The sequence below is a fragment of the Xenopus tropicalis genome, chromosome 2, assembly GCF_000004195.4.
Source record: "Xenopus tropicalis strain Nigerian chromosome 2, UCB_Xtro_10.0, whole genome shotgun sequence".
In the NCBI taxonomy this organism is placed as follows: Eukaryota; Metazoa; Chordata; class Amphibia; order Anura; family Pipidae; genus Xenopus; species Xenopus tropicalis.
This window is the reverse complement of record NC_030678.2, coordinates 3480904-3499441: the sequence shown is the minus strand read 5'-3', so window position 1 is coordinate 3499441 and position 18538 is coordinate 3480904. Positions and strand designations below refer to the sequence as shown.

The window sequence follows — 18538 nt, the reverse complement described above, 5'->3', positions numbered from 1 at the left end:
GTAGGAACAATAACTAGTATATCCCTAGTAGGAACAATAACTAGTATATCCCTAGTAGGAACAATAATTAGTATAACCCTAGTAGGAACAATAACTAGTATATCCCTAGTAGGAACAATAATTAGTATAACCCTAGTAGGAACAATAACTAGTATATCCCTAGTAGGAACAATAACTAGTATATCCCTAGTAGGAACAATAACTAGTATATCCCTAGTAGGAACAATAACTAGTATATCCCTAGTAGGAACAATAACTAGTATATCCCTAGTAGGAACAATAACTAGTATATCCCTAGTAGGAACAATAACTAATATAACCCTAGTAGGAAGAATAACTAGTATATCCCTCTAAGGAACAATGACTAGTATATCCCTAGTAGGAACAATAACTAGTATATCCCTAGTAGGAACAATAACTAGTATAACCCTATAAGGAACAATAACTAGTATATCCCTAGTAGGAACAATAACTAATATAACCCTATAAGGAACAATAACTAGTATATCCCTAGTAGGAACAATAACTAGTATATCCCTAGTAGGAACAATAACTAGTATATCCCTAGTAGGAACAATAACTAGTATAACCCTAGTAGGAACAATAACTAGTATATCCCTAGTAGGAACAATAACTAGTATAACCCTAGTAGGAACAATAACTAGTATAACCCTAGTAGGAACAATAACTAGTATATCTAGTAGGAACAATAACTAGTATAACCCTAGTAGGAACAATAACTAATAAACCCTAAAGAACAATAACTAGTATATCCCTAGTAGGAACAATAACTAGTATATCCCTAGTAGGAACAATAACTAGTATATCTCTAGTAGGAACAATAACTAATATAACCCTATAAGGAACAATAACTAGTATATCCCTAGTAGGAACAATAACTAATATAACCCTATAAGGAACAATAACTAGTATATCCCTAGTAGGAACAATAACTAGTATATCCCTAGTAGGAACAATAACTAGTATATCCCTAGTAGGAACAATAACTAGTATATCCCTAGTAGGAACAATAACTAGTATATCCCTAGTAGGAACAATAATTAGTATATCCCTAGTAGGAACAATAACTAGTATATCCCTAGTAGGAACAATAACTAATATAACCCTATAAGGAACAATAACTAGTATATCCCTAGTAGGAACAATAACTAGTATATCCCTAGTAGGAACAATAACTAGTATAACCCTAGTAGGAACAATAACTAGTATATCCCTAGTAGGAACAATAATTAGTATAACTCTAGTAGGAACAATAACTAGTATATCCCTAGTAGGAACAATAACTAGTATATCCCTAGTAGGAACAATAACTAGTATATCCCTAGTAGGAACAATAACTAGTATATCCCTAGTAGGAACAATAACTAGTATATCCCTAGTAGGAACAATAACTAGTATATCCCTAGTAGGAACAATAACTAGTATATCCCTAGTAGGAACAATAACTAGTATATCCCTAGTAGGAACAATAACTAATATAACCCTAGTAGGAACAATAACTAGTATATCCCTATAAGGAACAATGACTAGTATATCCCTAGTAGGAACAATAACTAGTATATCCCTAGTAGGAACAATAACTAGTATATCCCTAGTAGGAACAATAACTAGTATATCCCTAGTAGGAACAATAACTAGTTTATCCCTAGTAGGAACAATAACTAGTATATCCCTAGTAGGAACAATAACTAGTATAACCCTAGTAGGAACAATAACTAGTATAACCCTAGTAGGAACAATAACTAGTATATCCCTAGTAGGAACAATAATTAGTATAACCCTAGTAGGAACAATAACTAGTATATCCCTAGTAGGAACAATAACTAGTATATCCCTAGTAGGAACAATAACTAGTATATCCCTAGTAGGAACAATAATTAGTATATCCCTAGTAGGAACAATAACTAGTATATCCCTAGTAGGAACAATAACTAATATAACCCTATAAGGAACAATAACTAGTATATCCCTAGTAGGAACAATAACTAGTATATCCCTAGTAGGAACAATAACTAGTATATCCCTAGTAGGAACAATAATTAGTATAACCCTAGTAGGAACAATAACTAGTATATCCCTAGTAGGAACAATAATTAGTATAACCCTAGTAGGAACAATAACTAGTATATCCCTAGTAGGAACAATAACTAGTATATCCCTAGTAGGAACAATAACTAGTATATCCCTAGTAGGAACAATAACTAGTATATCCCTAGTAGGAACAATAACTAGTATATCCCTAGTAGGAACAATAACTAGTATATCCCTAGTAGGAACAATAACTAATATAACCCTAGTAGGAAGAATAACTAGTATATCCCTCTAAGGAACAATGACTAGTATATCCCTAGTAGGAACAATAACTAGTATATCCCTAGTAGGAACAATAACTAGTATAACCCTATAAGGAACAATAACTAGTATATCCCTAGTAGGAACAATAACTAATATAACCCTATAAGGAACAATAACTAGTATATCCCTAGTAGGAACAATAACTAGTATATCCCTAGTAGGAACAATAACTAGTATATCCCTAGTAGGAACAATAACTAGTATAACCCTAGTAGGAACAATAACTAGTATATCCCTAGTAGGAACAATAACTAGTATAACCCTAGTAGGAACAATAACTAGTATAACCCTAGTAAGAACAATAACTAGTATATCCCTAGTAGGAACAATAACTAGTATATCCCTAGTAGGAACAATAACTAATATAACCCTATAAGGAACAATAACTAGTATATCCCTAGTAGGAACAATAACTAGTATATCCCTAGTAGGAACAATAACTAGTATATCTCTAGTAGGAACAATAACTAATATAACCCTATAAGGAACAATAACTAGTATATCCCTAGTAGGAACAATAACTAATATAACCCTATAAGGAACAATAACTAGTATATCCCTAGTAGGAACAATAACTAGTATATCCCTAGTAGGAACAATAACTAGTATATCCCTAGTAGGAACAATAACTAGTATATCCCTAGTAGGAACAATAACTAGTATATCCCTAGTAGGAACAATAATTAGTATATCCCTAGTAGGAACAATAACTAGTATATCCCTAGTAGGAACAATAACTAATATAACCCTATAAGGAACAATAACTAGTATATCCCTAGTAGGAACAATAACTAGTATATCCCTAGTAGGAACAATAACTAGTATAACCCTAGTAGGAACAATAACTAGTATATCCCTAGTAGGAACAATAATTAGTATAACTCTAGTAGGAACAATAACTAGTATATCCCTAGTAGGAACAATAACTAGTATATCCCTAGTAGGAACAATAACTAGTATATCCCTAGTAGGAACAATAACTAGTATATCCCTAGTAGGAACAATAACTAGTATATCCCTAGTAGGAACAATAACTAGTATATCCCTAGTAGGAACAATAACTAGTATATCCCTAGTAGGAACAATAACTAGTATATCCCTAGTAGGAACAATAACTAATATAACCCTAGTAGGAACAATAACTAGTATATCCCTATAAGGAACAATGACTAGTATATCCCTAGTAGGAACAATAACTAGTATATCCCTAGTAGGAACAATAACTAGTATATCCCTAGTAGGAACAATAACTAGTTTATCCCTAGTAGGAACAATAACTAGTATATCCCTAGTAGGAACAATAACTAGTATAACCCTAGTAGGAACAATAACTAGTATAACCCTAGTAGGAACGATGACTAGTATATCCCTATTAGGGGCACTGGCACTACAGGCACAGAGAGGTATTTATACTGGGGGGGGGTGGGGGCAGTTACATTCTCCATCATGGCAGCCGACTCCATCCCTGCCCAGCAGACTGCAACTTATCCAGTTACCTGAAGAGCCCTGACATTATTACTCGACCCCCAACCCTGATACTTTTAACCCTAACACATGGCTTTAACCCTAACACATGGCTTTAACCCTAACACATGGCTTTAACCCTAACACATGGCTTTAACCCTAACACATGGCTTTAACCCTAACACATGGCTTTAACCCTAACACATGGCTTTAACCCTAACACATGGCTTTAACTCAGGGTCCCTCTAAAGGACAGGAAGTAGCTGCCACTGATGTTGGGGGGAGCCGGGGACATGGCGGGGTGCAGCAGGCCGGAGCTGTACCGATGGAAGAGGATGGAGAAGAAGCCCAGCAGCAAGGTAACTAGGCCAGTACTAGCCAGGGGCAGGTATGGGCCCCCACACTGACTGGGAACATGGGCTGTTAGGAGAGGTGGGGGCATAATAGAGATCCTGGGACCTGAAGAGGAACAGTTTATGGGGGGGCTGCATTGAGGTGCAGAATATGGGGGGGCATTACATTGATGTTCAGTATGAGGCACAGGGGCTGGGGTGGGATACGCTGAGGCACAGGGGCAGGGGAGGGATACACTGAGGCACAGGGGCTGGGGAGGGATACACTGAGGCACAGGGGCTGGGGAGGGATACACTGAGGCACAGGGGCAGGGGAGGGATACGCTGAGGCACAGGGGCTGGGGAGGGATACGCTGAGGCACAGGGGCAGGGAGGGATACACTGAGGCACAGGGGCTGGGGAGGGATACGCTGAGGCACAGGGGCAGGGGAGGGATACACTGAGGCGCAGGGGAGGGATACACTGAGGCACAGGGGCTGGGGAGGGATACACTGAGGCACAGGGGCTGGGGAGGGATACACTGAGGCACAGGGGCTGGGGTGGGATACACTGAGGCACAGGGGCTGGGGAGGGATACGCTGAGGCACAGGGGCTGGGGAGGGATACACTGAGGCACAGGGGCAGGGGAGGGATACGCTGAGGCACAGGGGCTGGGGAGGGATACGCTGAGGCACAGGGGCTGGGGAGGGATACGCTGAGGCACAGGGGCTGGGGAGGGATACACTGAGGCACAGGGGCAGGGGTGGGATACGCTGAGGCACATGGGCTGGGGAGGGATACGCTGAGGCACAGGGGCAGGGGTGGGATACGCTGAGGCACAGGAGCTGGGGTGGGATACATTGAGGCACAGGGGCTGGGGAGGGATACACTGAGGCACAGGAGCTGGGGTGGGATACATTGAGGCACAGGGGCTGGGGAGGGATACACTGAGGCACAGGAGCTGGGGTGGGATACATTGAGGCACAGGGGCTGGGGAGGGATACACTGAGGCACAGGGGCTGGGGAGGGATACACTGAGACACAGGGGCTGGGGTGGGATACATTGAGGCACAGGGGCTGGGGAGGGATACACTGAGGCACAGGGGCTGGGGAGGGATACGCTGAGGCACAGGGGCTGGGGAGGGATACGCTGAGGCACAGGGGCTGGGGAGGGATATGCTGAGGCACAGGGGCTGGGGAGGGATACGCTGAGGCACAGGACTGGGGAGGGATACACTGAGGCACAGGGGCTGGGGAGGGATACACTGAGGCACAGGGGCTGGGGAGGGATACGCTGAGGCACAGGGGCAGGGGAGGGATACACTGAGGCACAGGGGCTGGGGAGGGATATGCTGAGGCACAGGGGCTGGGGAGGGATACACTGAGGCACAGGGGCTGGGGAGGGATACGCTGAGGCACAGGGGCAGGGGAGGGATACACTGAGGCACAGGACTGGGGAGGGGGTGGGACTGGGAAGGACACGTCTCCCTCATATTCTTTATTGCCAATAATAAATACTAACAATCCCTCCCCTTTCTTTCAGCCAAAATTTGACCCTGACAGCGTGGAGCATTGGATAAAGGTAAGTGTGTGGGGACGGCTGTGCCACTTACCCGCCGCCAGTTACAGTCGGTATTGGTAACAGCCCTGGGAATGGCCAGTATGGCAGCCCCCGCCCCTCCTATAGGCAGTGTGTGATACAGTGTGAGAGGATCGGCCCCACAGGGGATCTGACTGTGTGGGAATTAAAGGCAACACAAACCCACCATATGGGCCAATTCTATGTATTTAGGTTATACAGGGGGTCACACAGCACTGGCGGAATCATCCTGTGACCCCAACATGTCTGTTATTACAGAAAGTGGAACAGGCGTCGGAGTTTGCAGTCGCTGAAGTTTTCTCCCATAAGAAGCCGCCATCCCGCGGGCCGAGGCCCCCCTCCCTGGGCTTGGGGTCGGCAGAGCAGCTCTATGATCATGATGATGCCTATGCTGAAGGTAGGGGTGTGGGGCACAGGGAACCCCACGATATTGGGCAGGGACTGCAGCCCTTCAGATGGGATTTTGGGGGAGACTGGGGGTCTGGCTTTCATTTATAGACGTTTTATCCCATAGAAGCTGCTGAGCTCAGTGTGAGTCTGTCCTATTAGGATGTCATAGAATGGCCAATTCTAAGCAACTTTTCAATTGGTCTTCATTACTTCATTTTTTTTAGTTTTTCAATTATTTGCCTTTTTCTTCTGCCTCTTTGCAGCTTTCAAATGGGGGTCACTGACCCCGGCAGCCAAACCCTATTGCTCTGTGAGGCTCCAGTTTTATTGTTACTTTTTATTGCTTTTCTTTCTGTTTAGGTTCTCTCCTATAAATATATCAGTCTCTCATTCAAACCAATGCTTGGTCGCTAAGGTAATTTGGACCCTAGCAACCAGAAAACTGCTGAACAAAAAGTGAAATAATTACAAAACCACAAATAATTAAAAACAAAATGAAGACCAATTGCAAATTGTCTCAGAATATCACTCTTTGAATCATACTAAAAATTAATTCAAAGGTAAACAACCCCTTTAAATGCCAGCTGCTGCTTTCATTCATTTAAATGGGCAGCACAATATCAGCTGAATGCTGAGCTGAATACTGAGCTGAGCTAAATGCTGAGCTGAATACTGAGCTGAATACTGAGCTGAGCTGAATACTGAGCTGAGCTGAATGCTGAGCTGAATACTGAGCTGAATACTGAGCTGAGCTGAATACTGAGCTGAGCTGAATACTGAGCTGAGCTGAATGCTGAGCTGAATACTGAGCTGAATTCTGAGCTGAGCTGAATTCTGAGCTGAGCTGAATGCTGAGCTGAGATGAATACTGAGCTAAATAATGAGCTGAGCTGAATGCTGAGATGAATACTGAGCTAAATACTGAGCTAAATACTGAGCTGAGCTGAATACTGAGCTGAGCTGAATACGGAGTTGAGCTGAATACTGAGCTGAGCTAAATGCTGAGCTGAATACTGAGGTTCTGCTGGTTTATCCAAGAGCTTTACTGTTAGCTTCTTATTCCTACTCTAGCCCAAGATCTGCTAAGTGAGTGGCTGAACACCAAGCTGAAGCTGGAATTGGCCAGTGAGGAGGAAGAGGAGGAGCCAAGTGCAGACCCTGCTGAGCTCACTGAGCAGAAGCAGCCAACACCGGAGTTTGCCAGTTACAACAGGTTTGATGGTAGGACAGGGTGACTTTAGCTTGGGTACTTACTGCTTTCTGCCTTTCTGGGGTCAGGCCTCTCCCCTGCCAGTGCCAGTCTCCTTTCCATATTTACAGCTGACATTGCTGACAGGCACACTTTACTGCTGCGCTGCAAGTTGGAGTGATATCCCCCTCACCCCCAGCAGCCGATCAGCAGAACAATGGGAAGGGAGCAAGATAGCAGCTCCCAGTAGGTATCAGAATAGCACTCAATAGTAAGAAATCCAAGTCCGGCTTGGGACTCCTCCAGTTACATGGGAGTAGGAGAAACAATAGGTTAGCTAAAAGGAGTTCTAATGTGTAGCGCTGGCTGAAAGCTCAGACTCACTTTACTGCTGCGCTGCAAGTTGGAGTGATATCCCCCCCCCCTCACCCTCAGCAGCCAGAAACAGCACACAGAGTGATTCCCAGCTTGGCTGCCCCCCCATTGACCTAAAGAACCCATTCTGCTTGTTCCAGACCTGTATCAGCACCTGGAGCAGGAAACCGACAGTACCACAGCGCAGGATTACATACAGCAGCTACTCCATAAGGAAGTGGTGGATTCTGGGATACTAGATGACCTCTGGAGTGGGCGGAGCAAACCCAAGAAGCAGCGGGACCCACGACTTACAATGGAACTGAGGCACCAGCAGGTGTGGGATGGGAGTGAATAACCTGGGCAGTGGTGCCATCTAAAGCACATAGTCTATAACAATAAGGGCCTTGTGTAAAAAGAAAGCTATTAGAAAGAAAGGCTATTCTGGGACAACTTGCAATTGGTCTTCATTTTTTATTATTTGTGGTTTTTAAATAATTTAGCTTTCTGCTCAGCAGCTCTCCAGGTTGGAATTTCAACAGCTATGTGGTTGCCAGGGCCCAATTTAACCTAGTAATCAGTCAAAATAACAATAAAACTGTAACCTTGCAGAACAATAGTTTGTTGGCTGTCGGGGTCAGTGACCCCCATTAGAAAGCAGCAAAGAGGCAGAAGGAGAAGGCAAATAATTAATGAAAAATAAAAAATGAAGACCAATTGAAAAGTTGCTAAGAATAGGCCATGCTATAACATAATAATAGTTTAACTAATAGTTAACCTGAAGTTGAACCACCCATTAAGGGTGAAGACACACAGGCTACTTAGTAGCAGCTACTTGTCACGGCTACTAAACACCAGAAAATCCCCTGCCATAGACAATACTGAGAATTGCCTCTGCTAAACACACGTAGGGACAATTATCAGTAAATGATCAGCGTTGTGTATTTTAGTATCCACGACAAGTAGCTGCTACTAGTAGCTCCGTGTGTCTTCCCCCTTAAGCAATATGTGGCCCTTGTTTAGGTGAAGGAAAACAGGGCCAAGCGGCAGCAGGAGCAGGAGAGGCAGCGGCAGGAGAGGGCCCTGAGGAAGGCGGCTCTGTCCCAGGCTCAGCTGATGGTGCAGGAAGAGAACAAGAAGAAAGCGCTGAAGGCCAAGATGGAGGAGGAGGAAATCCAAAGGGAAGTGGTGAAGTTGCGCAAGGAAATGACTGAGCGCAGGAAAGTCATGGAGGAGGCGAGAAAACTGTAAGTAACACAGAGACAACGCAGGCCCCTCCCACTGTCGGTAGGTGGGCTTATTTACATTAGTGTGTCCATATCTGGGAATGGTATCTACCTACTTCTGATCATTGCCAACAATCATGTGTAAAACCCCATATAAAAGCCTATGATTAAGTTCTGGGTAAGCATGAAACGCGTTAGGCCATAACTGTAGGGGGTTATTAATATTTTTAATGATTGAAATAAAATTGTTAACGTTTTCAGTGGCCTGTTGAGACTTTTTCTTAGTTGCTCTGTCCCTCGGTGATCACTAGGGGGTGCTCTCTATATGCCACCTATTATAAAGTACGGTAGTATTTCTTCTTTAAAATATTTCCCTTTCTGGAATTTTAAACCCCATATACATTTACTTCCCGTGCCCAAACTGGCACCGGTGCCAGGAAGCAGAACTCTGTAGAGATGTATAATAAGGATCTCAGAATATCCTGTAGCTGAGCTTTAGTTTGACTCCTGTGTGGGTTACTCGGCAGCGAATGGAACCGGCTGCGGGCACAGAAGGCCCCCGAGGCGCAGGGCACGGTGCCGCCGGCGCAGACAATCTCCCAACAAGAACAGGAGGAGAGGAGGAAGCTGGAGAAACAGGCCAGGATTGGCCAGATGCTGGCGCTGATTTACGCCGAGAATCGCAAGGTGAGACCCTGCCATGTCCATTACAGACAAAAATGTCCCCACACAGCCACCGTCCTTTGGTTTGGCCCGCAAATGAGATCACTAGAGATCCATTTTTAACAGGGTTCCCTAATGTGCAGCTGTTTAGAATTGGCATCTTAGGCAAAGGTCCCTACACACATGCCAAATGGGCTCCTCCAGTGTCTGTATCAAAGGGGTTAACTTTTAGTATGATGTACAGAGTGATATTCTGAGACAATTTGCAATTGGTCTTCATTTTTTATTATTTTTAGTTTGTTAGTTATTTCACTTTTTGTTCAGCAGCTCTGCAGTTTGGAGAGTTTTAGCAGGTATCTGGTTGCTAGGGTCCACATTACCTTAGCAACCAGGGAGTGGTTTGATTGAGAGACAGGTATATGAATAGGGGAGGGGCTGAATAGAAAGATAAGGAATAAAAAGTAACAATAAAACTGGAGCCTCACAGAGCAATAGGGTTTGGCTGCCGGGGTCAGTGACCCCCATTTGAAAGCTGCAAAGAGAAGAAGGCAAATAATTCAAAAACTATAAATAATGAAGACCAATTGAAAAGTTGTTTAGAATTGGCCATTCTATAACATACTAAACTTTTACTTAAACTTACTCAGCAGTGGTCTATTTAGAACAATAATCCTGTTCCACTTGGCGTAGATGATTGATTGTTACAGCCCCCATACGCAGCCAGTATTTGTATAAAGCCTTTCTATTGGGCCGACCACACCGCCCCATGTAGGGCATATGTAATAGTCACACTGGGAACAGGGGCAGAATGATTGGGCACTTACCCCTTGTCTCCTACCCACAGTGCCTCCAGACACATTTCTCCTCCTGGTACAAACTGGTTCTGGATCAGAGAGTCAAGATGGGCAAGGCCAGAGCGCTAGCGGATTGGAAGCTCCAGTTGAAGGTGTTTCGGGCCTGGAGAGACTCCACCTGGTCCAGCAAGTTGGAGCGAGAGACCCACAAACTGGAGACGGATCTGAGAGATCAGAACAGGTATGAACCGCGGGACGTGGGGCGGAGTGTCCCCTTTACCTGTAGGGATCCATTCTACTGATGTCAATCATCTGATGTTAATCCTAAATAAACTGCCATTTTAAGTACTAAGGGCCGCCCCCTGGGATCATAGGAGTCACAGTGCACACAAACAAGCCAAGGCACACATACATGCTAGGCCCCATCAGCCAATGAATGGGCAGAGTTCTGCCTTTTGCTCCCACACTACTTCCTGTTACAGTTAGAGCTGCATCACTTCCTGTCAGCTGATCAGGGAGCACACAGCCCATCACTAAATGGCGGCTCAAGGGAAAGGATGTAAAAGGGCAATATTTACTGATATATATATTCCAGTTTGGGGAGATTCTTTAATAGGCCGCTTAATATAATATAAACTGTCTGTTGGTTACGTATTCATTCTGGGGGTGTAGTTTCCCTTTAACCCTAAAACCAAATTTATAACTCAGCTCTCACACTGGGGGGGTCTCTGGGTCTTTAGAAAGCAGCAGGTGGCACAGGAAAGTTACCAGAGGCGCCTGTTGCGTCACTGCCTGGTGGAGTGGCAGCTCTGGAGCCGAGCAGAGAAAGAGAAGAGAGAGCTGGAGGCTCGGAAAGAGGAGACCAAGAGAAAGATGGCGGCTCTGCTAGATGCAGCCTCCTCCCGTGGAGCTCCCAAAGAGTCACCCATAACTCACATGGGGAGCCCTCCCAGCGGGGAGCAGAGGGTAAGTTGGCAACACTTACCCTGCTGTGTAGCCATGGGGCAGCCATTCAAAGGAGAAAAGGCACAAGTTATGTAGCAGATAACAATAAGCTCTGTAGAATACAATGGTGTTTTATCTGTTATCTGCTATGTAATATGTGCCTTTTCTCCCTTTTTCCAGCTTGAACGGCTGCCCCTGGGGCTACACAGCGGGGTATTTATATAAACTATAGTAGGGTTTCTGTAGCAAACACCCCAGCTGTACCAGTGCAGGAACGGCTGCCCCCGGGGCTACACAGCGGGGTATTTATATAAACTATAGTAGGGTTTCTGTAGCAAACACCCCAGCTGTACCAGTGCAGGAATGGCTGCCCCCGGGGCTACACAGCGGGGTATTTATATAAACTATAGTAGGGTTTCTGTAGCAAACACCCCAGCTGTACCAGTGCAGGAATGGCTGCCCCGGGGCTACACAGCGCGGGTATTTATATAAACTATAGTAGGGTTTCTGTAGCAAACACCCCAGCTGTACCGGTGCAGGAATGGCTTGCCCCCGGGGCTACACAGCGGGGTATTTATATAAACTATAGTAGGGTTTCTGTAGCAAACACCCCAGCTGTACCAGTGCAGGAACGGCTGCCCCCGGGGCTACACAGCGGGGTATTTATATAAACTATAGTAGGGTTTCTGTAGCAAACACCCCAGCTGTACCAGTGCAGGAATGGCTGCCCCCGGGGCTACACAGCGGGGTATTTATATAAACTATAGTAGGGTTTCTGTAGCAAACACCCCAGCTGTACCGGTGCAGGAATGGCTGCCCCCGGGGCTACACAGCGGGGTATTTATATAAACTATAGTAGGGTTTCTGTAGCAAAACACCCCAGCTGTACCGGTGCAGGAATGGCTGCCCCCGGGGCTACACAGCGGGGGTATTTATATAAACTATAGTAGGGTTTCTGTAGCAAACACCCCAGCTGTACCAGTGCAGGAATGGCTGCCCCCGGGGCTACACAGCGGGGTATTTATATAAACTATAGTAGGGTTTCTGTAGCAAACACCCCAGCTGTACCGGTGCAGGAATGGCTGCCCCCGGGGCTACACAGCGGGGTATTTATATAAACTATAGTAGGGTTTCTGTAGCAAACACCCCAGCTGTACCAGTGCAGGAATGGCTGCCCCCGGGGCTACACAGCGGGGTATTTATATAAACTATAGTAGGGTTTCTGTAGCAAACACCCCAGCTGTACCAGTGCAGGAATGGCTGCCCCCGGGGCTACACAGCGGGGGTATTTATATAAACTATAGTAGGGTTTCTGTAGCAAACACCCCAGCTGTACCGGTGCAGGAATGGCTGCCCCCGGGGCTACACAGCGGGGTATTTATATAAACTATAGTAGGGTTTCTGTAGCAAACACCCCAGCTGTACTGGTTCAGGAATGGCTGCCCCCGGGGCTACACAGCGGGGTATTTATATAAACTATAGTAGGGTTTCTGTAGCAAACACCCCAGCTGTACCAGTGCAGGAACGGCTGCCCCCGGGGCTACACAGCGGGGTATTTATATAAACTATAGTAGGGTTTCTGTAGCAAACACCCCAGCTGTACCAGTGCAGGAATGGCTGCCCCCGGGGCTACACAGCGGGGTATTTATATAAACTATAGTAGGGTTTCTGTAGCAAACACCCCAGCTGTACCAGTGCAGGAATGGCTGCCCCCAGATCTTAAAGCTGATTGGCTACGTGGTTTTAATTTCTTGAAGATGATTGGTCTCTTTCTCCCAGCAGCTGAGCAGCGGTACTATTGCAGAGAGCGCCCCTCTGACACCTGTTGCCATGACCAATCACTGCCCAGCCGAGCCAGCGAAGGCCCCCCAGCATGCCTGGCAGATAACACGGGAGCACGCAGCGCTGACCCCCGAGGAGCTGCTCCAGCACCGGCCGCAGGCTCCCAGCCTGACTCCCAAGCGCCAGCCCACTGGGCCCACAAGGGTCGCTCCCTACGGGGAGAACTTTGAGCACCGGCACCATTTCCAGCAGCAGCTGATACAGGAACAGAGAAGGCAACTGGAGGAGCAGAAGCAAAAGATCTTAGGGCTGATGGAGAACCAAAGACTAATGGTAGCCAAGCAGGACAACCTAAAAGCCACAGCCCTCACTGCTGCCCTGTCCAACCCGACTCCCAATCCCAGCGAGACGCGTAGAAAGGCAAGCAACCCCGGAACTGAGGGGCCCGATGCTGCGCGGAATGTGGCCCCACCCAGGTACACACAGCAGGTTATTGTGACAATAGCACGGCTCTACCTAGCTCCACCCCCTCTCACTTCTATAGTTTATATACCCCCTCTCACTTCTATAGTATATATACCCCCTCTCACTTCAATAGTTTATATACCCCCTCTCACTTCTATAGTATATTTACCCCCCTCTCACTTCTATAGTATATTTACCCCCCTCTCACTTCTATAGTATATTTACCCCCCTCTCGCTTCTATAGTATATATACCCCCCTCTCGCTTCTATAGTATATTTACCCCCCTCTCGCTTCTATAGTATATTTACCCCCCTCTCGCTTCTATAGTATATTTACCCCCCTCTCGCTTCTATAGTATATATACCCCCCTCTCGCTTCTATAGTATATATACCCCCCTCTCGCTTCTATAGTATATTTACCCCCCTCTCACTTCTATAGTATATATACCCCCTCTCGCTTCTGTTGTATATATACCCCCTCTCGCTTCTATAGTATATATACCACCCTCTCGCTTCTATAGTATATTTACCCCCCTCTCACTTCTATAGTATATATACCCCCTCTCGCTTCTGTTGTATATATACCCCCTCTCGCTTCTATAGTATATATACCACCCTCTCGCTTCTGTTGTATATATACCCCCCTCTCGCTTCTATAGTATATATACCACCCTCTCGCTTCTATAGTATATATACCCCCTCTCGCTTCTATAGTATATATACCCCCCTCTTATTTATTCCTTATCTTTCTATTCAGCCCCTCCCCTATTCATATTCCACTCTCACGTTCAAATTAATGCCTGATTGCTAGGGTCATTTGTAACCTAGTAACCAAATAGCTGCTGAAATTTTGAACTGGAGAGCTGCTGAACAAAAAGCTAAATAATTCAAATGATAAAAAAAAATCAGAGCCAGTTGCACGTTGTCCCAGAATATCATTGTACCAGAAGCCCAATGAGAGAGCTGGTAACTATAATGTTGTACAGAAGAGACTGAGAGCTGCCAGAGGGGCTGTACTGGTGGGACCCGGGGGTATTTGGGATCGGGGCACTTTCTATGTAGCTCATTGCTCTCTTCCTTATACTTATGGCTTTTCTTTCCTTTCCCCCCCCCGCCAGCTCCGACGCCCGGAATTGGAGTCCTCCCCAGAGTGCAGTGTCCAGCACCAGGCGGCCCAAAGGCTTCAGCACCAGCCCACACCCTGCCATTAAAGGTACAGCTCATGGGGGGGGGGGGTAAATCCTGGGTAAATTGCCCCACAATGGAATTTATCGCAACAACTACAGCCAATTAAAGTCTTCACTGTATGTAGAGGATTGTGGGGCCTTCACATCTCCTCCGTTTTGCCCTCAAGGTTGGAGGTTTGGGTTCTGTCTGGGTTCTAAGCATAATAAGTACCCAGAACCCCTGCCTGTGCCACATCCCCAAACCAAGTGGATTTATGGGAAGTTGCCCCTTTGCTGCTGTAATTGCCCCTAGTCTTCTGGGAAGGTTCCCATTAGGGGCTAGAACAATGTCTTTCGGCCTCTTGTTGGGCTTTTTACCCGATACCCGCACAGTCCTCAGTATTATTGGATCTTACTGGCCATTTTATAAGCTGCCGTCACCTTATACATGAAATAATATGAATATGTTCCCCTTTAGCCATGGAAGGAAGAGCGGCTCAGAGAGCAGAGAGAAGGAAAGAGATGGAAGAACTAAAACGTAAAAAAGAGCAAGAGAAATTGGTGAGAATCATTAAAACCTGCTTTATTTGTACCAGAAGAGCTGACTATTCATGTGCAGCCTGTAAAGTACAGTCCAGCGAGACTGCATTTCATTCGACTGTTATCCCCCTGCTACAGGCCCAGATGAAGGCAGAGGAAGAGGAGCGACTGCGGAAGGAGGCGGAGGAGAAGGAAGCTCAGCTGGAGAAGAGGAGGGAAGAGAAGAGGCTGCAGAAGCAGGTACCGGTCAGGGCATCTGGGCTCAACCAATCCCTGGGAAGGGGAGGTACAGACTGGAACCAGTTGGTACCTGTCAGGGCATTGGGCTCAACCATTCCCTGGGAAGGGGAGGTACAGACTGGAACCAGTTGGTACCGGTCAGGGCATTGGGCTCAACCATTCCCTGGGAAGGGGAGGTACAGACTGGAACCAGTTGGTACCTGTCAGGGCATTGGGCTCAACCATTCCCTGGGAAGGGGAGGTACAGACTGGAACCAGTTGGTACCGGTCAGGGCATTGGGGTCAACCAATCCCTGGGAAGGGGAGGTACAGACTGGAACCAGTTGGTACTGGTCAGGGCATTGGGCTCAACCAATCCCTGGGAAGGGGAGGTACAGACTGGAACCAGTTGGTACCGGTCAGGGCATTGGGCTCAACCAGTCGGGAGGGGAGGTACAGACTGGAACCAGTTGGTACCGGTCAGGGCATTGGGCTCAACCATTCCCTGGGAAGGGGAGGTACAGACTGGAACCAGTTGGTACCTGGGATGGCTCCTTATATAACTGCCCCCAGTGTGTGTGTGACTGTGATTGTAAGCTCACTGGGGCAGGGACTAATGGAAATGATGTATAATGTCTGCACTAAATAAACAAAGGATAATATCTTGGGCAGTTTATAGGACAATTAGGCTTGTAAATATCTAAAGTAAAGGAGTTTCCATCTTTTACTCCCCAGAAAGAGAAGGAAAAGCAGTTGAAGCTGCAGAGGGAGCAGGAGCAACTGGGACAAGCCAAGGCCCAATATGAGAAGATGCTCCTGAGGTCCTGGGGCCTGGAACCCTGGAAGAGGCTGGTGGCCCAGTCTAGACAGAACCTAGAGGTAAGTAATGGAGACATAGGTGTAATGGCAGCTGCTTTTGTGTATGTCCCTTGTGACATGTGATCACTGTGCAGCAGCTGATTGGATCCCTCTCATAGCATGTGGCAATGTATATTATATATATGTATATTATTTCCCGTAATTAGAAATCAAGACAAGTGGGCAGTGTGGGACTGGGATGTCTGGACCCCCTGGGGCTGCCAGCTTATAGACCCTCCACCCCAACCATGGAGGCCCTTGACACCAATGCAATTTGGACCCTGCTACAGCCACTGCAATAAGGTCCCCCAGCAGGCCAAGCAGTGGGTGTGGGGTGGCAAAGCCCCATACTGGCAGGGCCCCATAATGGCCCATTGGGTTTTCTCCCGGTGCCCTACTGGCCCAGTCCTACGCTGCAAGTGCCAAAGCTTGAGAATAACCCTGATTGGGCTCAGAGGGAGGCTGGCAACAAGCAATAAATCTCTTGTTCCTTCCTATTGGTTTAGAGAGCAGAGAGGCACCACGGCTGCGTAATTCAGAGGCGGAGCCTGTTGGCCTGGCGACAAGTGGTGTCCGACATTGTGAGGGACAAGAGGTCCCGGGCTGAGCGGCTGTGGGACAGGATCCTGTTACGTAGGAGCTTCCGGCACTGGTGCAAGGTAAGAGCAACTCACTACTAAATGGCCCGGCGCTGCCCCCTATGGGCCTCAGCCTGGTACCTTGGTCTCCCTGCCCTGCTCATATCTCTATATTGACTCCCGCAGTACAAAGATTGTCTGTCCCTCATGGAGGCGAGAGCAGCCCAGAGGTACAAGGCCTCTCTCCAGCGGAAGGCATTCCTGGCCTGGTTGGACTTGGCCCAAGAGGAGAAGATGGCGCTGTGGGAAAAGCAGAGGATGGCGGCAGAGCACAGTCAGAGGTAGGACGTTCCCGGGCAGCTCTGCTTTCATACACTGGGGAGCAGCAGTCTGATTGGTGGAACAGGAGAAAACTTACACCCCCTTATGTAATAATAGTAAGTTTGCCCAGGAGCAGTAACCCATAGCAACCAGTAAGTCATTTGCTTTTGAACAGTATATGCTTCCTTCTGCTTGGTTGCTATGGGTTACTGCTCCTGGGCAAACTCAATGTCTTTTATTACATAACCCCAATAGATACTTATACAGTATAGATACTAGGGATGCGCCGAATCCCAGATTCAGTTCGGGATTCTGGCCCAATCCAGGGATTTTTAACCCTTCCCGATCCTGCTTATTAGGATTCGGTTCAGGATTCGGCAGAATCCGTCGGGGTGGGTTCGGCCAAATCCAAAAAAGTGGGTTCAGTGCATCCCTAATAGATATATTTGTAAGCAGCTCTGCTGCTTTTACTAAACTGCATCTGTGATGATCAGTATCGTAACTCTGGGCTGGGCCCCCCTGCAAAAAAAATAGAAAGGGCCCAGCCCAGAGTAGTAACACCATTGGTGCATTTTAGTAAGAGCAACAGGCCGGGGTGCATGTCCCGCTGTCGGGGCTCCCCTGCGACCATGGGGTCTGTATCCTCTAATATACGCCACTGGCAACGGCTGAGCATTCTGGGAGTAGTAGTTCTGCAGCATTTCCCAAAGCCACCGGCTCCAGTGTTGCGATCTTTTCTTCCCAGGCGCATGCTGCTCACAGCGTTTAGGATCTGGAGACGTTTCCCCCAATATATCAGGGACGAGAAGCTGAAGGAAGAAAGGAGAGAGCAGCTGAGGAAGAGGGTGGCGGAGATCCTCCCGGATTTCAGGATGAGCCCAGTGAGCTGAGAGACGTTGTTTGATTGGGCAGATCCATTACAGCAGCCTTGTCTCTTCCTGATGCGCTGGGGATAACTCTGTGATGCACCCATGGGTGCCACCAATGAGCACTTATAATGGGTCCAGATATCCCCTGATCAATATGTGATTGTGATTAACTGTGTGCTGTGCAGCCTGTACTGTCACAACTTATCATTTATATAATATATATATATAGTGTTTATTTATATATTTAAAAATATGTCCATTCCAACTATAAAGTTCCTGTGATAGGTTCGAGGGAACAATAGGTTGGCCAATGAATCCAGGGGAGCAAGTAGATGTTTTTGTCTGGTTTTATATTATATTTATAAAAAAATTATAAGTTAAATAAATGAGTCTCGGACTTTTAGGA

The 18538-nt window shown here is 46.6% G+C and overlaps 2 protein-coding genes across 3 annotated transcripts in view; one reads left to right on the top strand and one right to left on the bottom strand.

Annotated features, from left to right (window-relative positions):
* Window positions 1-10503, bottom strand: part of qtrt2 (queuine tRNA-ribosyltransferase accessory subunit 2) — a 21293-nt gene extending 10790 nt beyond the window's left edge. Inside the window, exon 1 of the mRNA XM_031895989.1 lies at window positions 10419-10503. The gene's annotated coding sequence lies outside the window, so the exon portion shown is untranslated. The remainder of the gene's footprint in view (window positions 1-10418) is intronic.
* The window catches only part of ccdc191 (coiled-coil domain containing 191), a 20548-nt gene extending 2010 nt beyond the window's left edge, over window positions 1-18538 (top strand). The window contains exons 2-18 of one of the 2 annotated variants that reach the window (XM_004912276.3): window positions 4079-4199; window positions 5716-5754; window positions 6031-6169; window positions 7234-7383; window positions 7867-8042; window positions 8729-8952; window positions 9459-9618; window positions 10439-10629; window positions 11129-11354; window positions 13116-13591; window positions 14700-14794; window positions 15226-15308; window positions 15426-15527; window positions 16242-16385; window positions 16871-17023; window positions 17129-17283; window positions 18009-18538. In XM_004912276.3, the coding sequence (XP_004912333.1) occupies window positions 4113-4199; window positions 5716-5754; window positions 6031-6169; window positions 7234-7383; window positions 7867-8042; window positions 8729-8952; window positions 9459-9618; window positions 10439-10629; window positions 11129-11354; window positions 13116-13591; window positions 14700-14794; window positions 15226-15308; window positions 15426-15527; window positions 16242-16385; window positions 16871-17023; window positions 17129-17283; window positions 18009-18153 (2745 nt within the window). In that variant the 5' untranslated portion in view covers window positions 4079-4112 and the 3' untranslated portion in view covers window positions 18154-18538. Of the gene's footprint in view, window positions 1-4078; window positions 4200-5715; window positions 5755-6030; window positions 6170-7233; window positions 7384-7866; window positions 8043-8728; window positions 8953-9458; window positions 9619-10438; window positions 10630-11128; window positions 11355-13112; window positions 13592-14699; window positions 14795-15225; window positions 15309-15425; window positions 15528-16241; window positions 16386-16870; window positions 17024-17128; window positions 17284-18008 lie in introns of both variants that reach the window. The other variant, XM_012958141.3, reaches the window with a different exon arrangement.